The 6,726-nt window shown below is 31.0% G+C and overlaps 2 protein-coding genes across 2 annotated transcripts; one reads left to right on the forward strand and one right to left on the reverse strand.

Moving 5' to 3' along the window:
* Nucleotides 1–615: 615 nt before the first annotated feature.
* LOC121129468 (uncharacterized) lies at nt 616–1,087 on the reverse strand. The gene has a single exon (XM_040725194.2). The coding sequence runs from the start codon at nt 1,052–1,054 to the stop codon at nt 683–685; it is 372 nt and encodes a 123-aa protein (XP_040581128.1). The 5' UTR covers nt 1,055–1,087; the 3' UTR covers nt 616–682.
* A 4,918-nt stretch (nt 1,088–6,005) lies between these two features.
* On the forward strand, nt 6,006–6,377 carry LOC121129466 (cuticle protein 7). The gene has a single exon (XM_040725192.1). It carries the CDS (start codon nt 6,006–6,008, stop codon nt 6,375–6,377), a length of 372 nt encoding a protein of 123 aa, XP_040581126.1.
* The last annotated feature ends 349 nt before the right edge of the window (nt 6,378–6,726 follow it).

Consider the following 6,726-nt stretch of genomic DNA (forward strand, 5'->3'; position numbering starts at 1 on the left):
TATGGAGAAGGTGGTTCTGCTCTGGATCCAAGGGGTGGCTGGGGACAGACCCTGTGTGTGGCAACAGGAATCAGCACCCTGCCATGTGTCCAAAATCACCATGCAGTGGTTAACCGAGAACTGTTATGACGTCGTAACCAAGGATTTGTGGCCTCCTAACTCTCCCGACCTTAATCATTTGGACTATTTGTCTGGTGCTATGTCAAGAGACATACCAACAGACATCCCCATAGCACCAAGGTCAACCTGATGGACTCCATCAAGGAGGTATTCGGCAACATGGACAATGAGATGGTCAGAAGAGCCTGCGGCCGGCTCAGAGGCCGTATTGAGGCCGTTATTGATGCCAACAGTGATTATATCGAATGAATGGCTACTCTATACCTATATGCTCGTCACAGTTTTGATTTTCAATAAAAAAGTTAAAAAATGTATATTTTATGTTGTTTTTTGTAGAAAAATATTTTTGCAACAATTTGATCCCCCCTCCCTGTACATTAATTATATTTCCATGTCCAGGAAAAACAGAATGTGTATTTAACTTAAAGGTGTAAATATCATTGCATAAGTTATTTTAGTACCATAAATTGATAATGTATATAAGTCAACACGTAATTAAAATACTTATGAGAGTATCATTTATTAGAAGCTATAAATAAAATATAATAATAAGTTTAATTTCTTAAGCGGGGTATGGGGTATATTTAGGGTATGGAGGAGGGGGAGCAGCAGCTGCGACTGGAGCAGCCTCAAATTGAACATCAGCAACAAATCCACTGTCTCCTTCAACGGTGTAAGTAACGATTTTCATGCGCCCATCAGGAAGAACAACCTTGTAAGATCCAGAAACGACACCATTTTCAGCAAGTTCGTCAGCAGACATGTTTACACCGGATTCATCATCAACAACACCATAGTTGTAACCATAGCTTACTGGTGCTGGTGGAGGAGGTGGGGGAGGAGGATAAGGAGAGTAGGAAGGAGGAGGATTTGGGGCACTGGCCACCAATGCAATGTTGACGGCAAGGCAAGCAATGAGGATTTTGGTAAACATGTTTCTTGTGGATGTGTATGAATGAACCTGTGGTCAAAATATAGGTTTTCTTTGCTTTTTATATCATTATTAAATTACTTTTTTTCTTACACGAAAAAAACTTTGGGCGTGCGATGTAAATCGGTCTACGGTATTTTATTATAGGAATTTATCCTTGTTAAAAGTATTAATAATCTTCAAAACGTACAATTTAAGTAATTTTTGTGTATTTATCGTAGACCCAATCCTCCATCTATATTTTTTGTGTCAGTTTAAGGATTAATATATAGGTAAATATTTATTACAATTATGTATTTAATTCGTTTTGACGAATACTTTTGACTAACTCCTGCATAGAATGAACAAATACAATTTAAAACACCAAAAGAGTATTATATTTTAAGTTTTATTTATTATTAAAGATTACAAGAACAATTAAATAATTGTACTTTATTTATTTTATATGTATGTATCTTAAATAATTAAAGAAATATAGTTATTTCCTTAAAAATTTGAAAAAAGTAGGTATGGATCAGGAAAATGTAACACATATCTCTCCACCATAAAATGAATAGGCATATTATAAGGTAAAATTTATTAATACGTGAGGTTGAATATATCATAACATTAGTATTTGTTACAAAAGTAAATTATAACATTGGTATTGTGTCATTTATTATTAATTAGATCCAGTTCAGTATGTTAGATCGGTCCTTCGGACTGTTGCTACTGGAACTGATAAAAAAAAGGGAAAATCATTTTGAGGGACGTCATCAAGGGCCAAACTGTATACGTTTTAAGACTGATATGCAAGTCTGAGTTGCGTTGTACTTCGACTGAACTGGACTGCAGTCTTTATTCCTAAATAAGAACTGACACAAAAATAAATTCCATTTTTAGAAACATAATGAAACATAGTAATTATCGTGTTTAAACATTTATGTTTCAACACTAAAAGTTTGATTAATTTTGACGGTTTAATGATGCAAAAATTAGATTTGATATCAATACATATACAAAAATACATATCTGCAGTTTTGTACTGTAATAATAAATTAGTTTAGCCCTTTGTTCATCGTCGGGGTCAAAGTGACTTGTTTTCAACTTTAACCTACGAAAAATACCTCTTATTGGCATTTCTCAAATTAAAATGTTTATGACTTTTCCTAAAGTCGTTAACATTAGAAACAGTCGAAAAATATATCTTAGGGGTCATTTCGACGCAAATATTATAAATAATATTAGAAAAAGATATATATTTATAGGAAAATCCAATGTAATATTGAAATATATTTTTGTAGAAAAAAAATATGACCATTTTGGACAGAAAGCAAAATTTCTCTCATTTTAAATTCAGTAGATTTAGAGCAACAAAGATTTTTACTACGAAATATGTTTATACATGTACATAACCTAAAAAGATATCTTGATATAATGACAAAGAAATGTAAATGCACTAGTGTAGATCTGCATTACTACAAAATGATTAAAATTATGAACATAAAAATGAGGAAATGTTTTGGATGATGAGAAACTACACTAATAAGTAGGTATTGAGATTTCCAATAGTATCAACAATTGTTTATCCAAAAATTTGAGAACAAAAGTAACTTGTCAAAAGATGCTTGATGAAGAACAATTGCTAGATCCAGAATTTGAAGAGGATCTATTAAAACAAGACAATGTTGACGAACATAGTCTATGACTTGACTCATCTTCAAATGAAGAATACAATTTAGTTTCCTTAATGTAATACATTCTTGTTGAAAAATTGTAAGATTGATTAGAACTAAAGTAGTATTAACATAATATTGACTCTTTGGCTGCAAAGATATGACATAGCTTATTTTTAGGACATCTTTTTAATTTCTTGTCTATTCATCACTCTAAATAATGAACAAGTCATATTGAAAATGACAAATTCTAATGGTATAAATGTTTTTCACTCACTTTAGTTCGCATTTTATACAACGTTAAACCTAATATTTGGAAAGAATTACTTAATTGCTGACCCTTATATAACTTCATGTAATTTTTCCTTTTTTTTCGGAGGAAAGGTTGAGAGATATATTGCTTTATATAAAACACATCATTAGTATCTATTGAAAGAACACTAGCGTGCCCAACAAAAACAGGAATGGGCGTAATATTCTTCTGTTGTATCCTCCCTATATACACATTGACTAGTGCTTGTATACAGGTTCTTAGTATTTTAAACTCGCAGACATGTATTTATTTCTTTGCATTTATATCATCTTTGCGTCATTAAAATCTATCATATATCTATCATCTATCAAAATTGTTTTAAAAATGAACTGATTATGCTTAAGACAAAATTGTATAAACACGATACTAGAAAATGGAATAAGAAAAAGTTGTGAATTAATCATTATGTTCATCATAATTGTAGTTATTAATTTTGTTACTTACATTAGGTAAAGTAAAAAGTTCTAAGCGTTTTTCGATTTATTTTGACAATAAAATTAACACTGTTTGGATTATCCGATTAATATGGTTCCGAACGTTTTCTTTTGCTAATTTTCAATAGAATAATTGCCCATATGCCAGTCTACTACAAAGATTGTTTTTATTTAATTGACAATTTGGATGTCCATATTACCTCAAGAGAATGCATGGAACCATTGCTTTGTTGTTGCGTTCGTTACTGCGTTAGTCAATTAAAAGCACCAATTTATGAAGATGGACTAGGATTTGCCAAGGAGAGCGAACGCAAGACAGACAATGCAGAATTTTCGAAACATTTTTTTGTGGATTTTTCAAATGATTATTGAATGTGATATTGATCTTTACTATGTATTTCACGCATGCAAAGTGTGTATAATCTGACTGAAGTAATGCGATTTTCAACATCCAAATTTTATAGTTTTATCCATATATATATTTTTTTAATATAACAACAATTTTTAGTTCATACATAAGGAACTTAAAATAATGGTGAGCAATAGTTCCTATAACATAAACTTATTTTATTTGAGATATACCGAGTGGTCTATTAAAATCTGTTCAATTTGAATTTGAAAATTAACAAAATATAATTTATTAATTAACAATAAAATTTCAAAAAAGTTAATACTATAAATAGATGTGTGTCTGAGCACTCTTAACCATTAATGTAGCCACTGTTATCAGCAATGATGGCTTCCTAACGGCGGCAGGATTTCCGGCACCCAATGCAGTTGTAGTATTCTGTGATGGTGTCACAATGCTATCTAAAAGTAGACTTTCAGGGTCTTGACGTTTGAATGACCGACAATGCAGGCCTTTCCCTAGACATGTACCCAAAAAATGTAGTCAAGGTGGTTGCCATCAGGGCTGTAGATCGTCAATAAGTGTCAAAAATTAGTTCAAAAAAGTATTGCAACGGAGAAAAGTTGCCTCACCACCCTCACAAGACTTTTTCATAGTTTTCTTGACAATCTGTTGTGAAGCCCCGATTTCTCTTGCATGGACCCTCATGGACTAGAAGTGATTGACTTGGGTGAGTTTTTTTAAGTCCTCCGCGTCTAAGTTGGCCTCGTCGAAAGAAACCTTCTTCCTTTCCAATATTTCAAACAGCGTAGATGGTGTTCTTGAGACACCCAAATACTTAAAATGTACGAATTGAAATTCGTCGATCACGTTCAATTGTCCTTTACTCGACTTGTATGTAGCCTAAAAGGCTCACATTTGTTTTGTTTTGTAACTAATTGTTTATGCTTTAATATATCAAAATATAATATCATTTTAATCACTCAACCTTCATTTATTGTTAAATTAGTAAGTGGTCGGATTTCAATAGCACACCCGGTAGTTTTAGTATTTAATGTATTTTCTTGCAACAGTAATCTAACTTAATCAATAGACAATTACAATAATAGCTTCTATTTTTATCTATGACATCTCAAAAAATTATATTTAATGAAGTTTTTATTTGCACGATATTAAGTAAAAATAATATATAAAAATTAAAATTTACTCCTTGTTTATTAAAGTAAATAATAGTGTAACTTTTACCTCATGAAGTTTGAAAATCAAATACAGGGAGCACATGCATGACAAATGATGCCTAGGCCAAAAAAAAAATTCCACAACATAATCAAATGATATACAAAAATTGTTAAACATTCGTTATATTCTCGCTAATGTAATTATTTACGATTTTTATTAATATTAAAGTTATGATAAGTTAACTCCCACTTAAAAATAAATACTTTTAATTTATAAATTTTAAATAAAACTTATTAAATAAATATACAATATACAATAAAGAGTTGTTTCAATTGAGACAAAATAAGTCTTTCGTCTAAAATAATATAATGACCTTATTAAATTGATTGTTATTGATTAGAAAATCAATTTTGGGGAATAACAATTTTTATTTGACGCAAGTCATGTTGACTGGGGTACTTTCCAATTTGAAAATCGCTCAGCAATTTATGTCGTGTCGAAAAATCATTTTAGTAATTATATAGGGTCGATACAAGAATATAATAAAACTTAATAATAATATTTACGATTTTTTAGTAATTGCAAATCCTAATTAATATCCATTTACACAAAATCATGTAAATAAAATTTTTGTATTATAAATATGTACATTATTGAAAAAAAAGTTTCTTTTCGCTCTTTTCTGTTATACTTACATATTTCATGCAGGATTTAATCAAATGTACTTGTAAAACCCATTAAGTTCAGAATGGTATATATATAAAAATGCTTAAGTTGACTCAAAATTTATTTGTTACACATGTGACAAAATATTCAGCAAATAATTAAATACAATAAATTCATTATTATTATTAATTTTAACAAGGATAAACTCCCATCATAATATATACGGAAGAACATATTACAACACACGCCCAACGTGTGGTCAGGCCAATGTATGAATAAGAGTAAATCAAGAATAATATAAAAAGAAAACAAAACCATATTTTGACCACAGATTCATTTCTAAACATCAACAATAAACATGTTTACCAAAATCCTCATTGCTTGCCTTGCCGTCAACATTGCATTGGTCGCCAGTGCTCCAAGTTCACCTCCTTCTTACTCTCCTTATCCTCCTCCCCCACCTCCTCCACCAGCACCAATAAGCTACGGTTACAACTACGGTGTTGTTGATGATGAATCCGGCGTAAACATGTCTGCTGACGAACTTGCTGAAAGTGGTGTTGTTTCTGGATCTTACAAGGTTGTTCTTCCCGATGGTCGCATGAAGATTGTCACTTACACCGTTGAAGGAGACAGTGGATTTGTTGCTGATGTTCAATTTGAGGCTGCTCCAGTCCCAGCTGCTGCTCCCCCTCCTCCATACCCCAAATATACCCCATATCCTGCTTAAGAAATTGGACTAATTATATTTTATTTATAATTTCTAATAAATGATACTCTCATAAGTATTTTAATTTTGTGTTGTATTATATAAATTATTTATTTATAGTTCTATAATAACTTGTTCAAAGGAATTCACAACTTCAAGTTAAAATAACATTTTGTGGTTCCTAAAAGTAATATAATTATGTGTATAGACTTCAATGACAATTTCAAGATCAGATGGAGTCATTGTTGTACAATGATATTCACTTATGAGTACAATTCTATTTGACCAATTAAAGGAACATTAAAATAAAAACAAAAAAGCACATTAAATGTGTAAGTTGGAGTATGGAAATTATCATGGTTCATTAACT

The sequence above is a fragment of the Lepeophtheirus salmonis genome, chromosome 14, assembly GCF_016086655.4.
Source record: "Lepeophtheirus salmonis chromosome 14, UVic_Lsal_1.4, whole genome shotgun sequence".
Taxonomy (NCBI): domain Eukaryota; kingdom Metazoa; phylum Arthropoda; class Copepoda; order Siphonostomatoida; family Caligidae; genus Lepeophtheirus; species Lepeophtheirus salmonis.

What these genes read in the sequence shown, in the direction of transcription:
- LOC121129468 (XM_040725194.2), bottom strand. Translation starts at nt 1,054, where the DNA reads ATGTTTACCAAAATCCTCATTGCTTGCCTTGCCGTCAACATTGCATTG.
- LOC121129466 (XM_040725192.1), top strand. Translation starts at nt 6,006, where the DNA reads ATGTTTACCAAAATCCTCATTGCTTGCCTTGCCGTCAACATTGCATTG.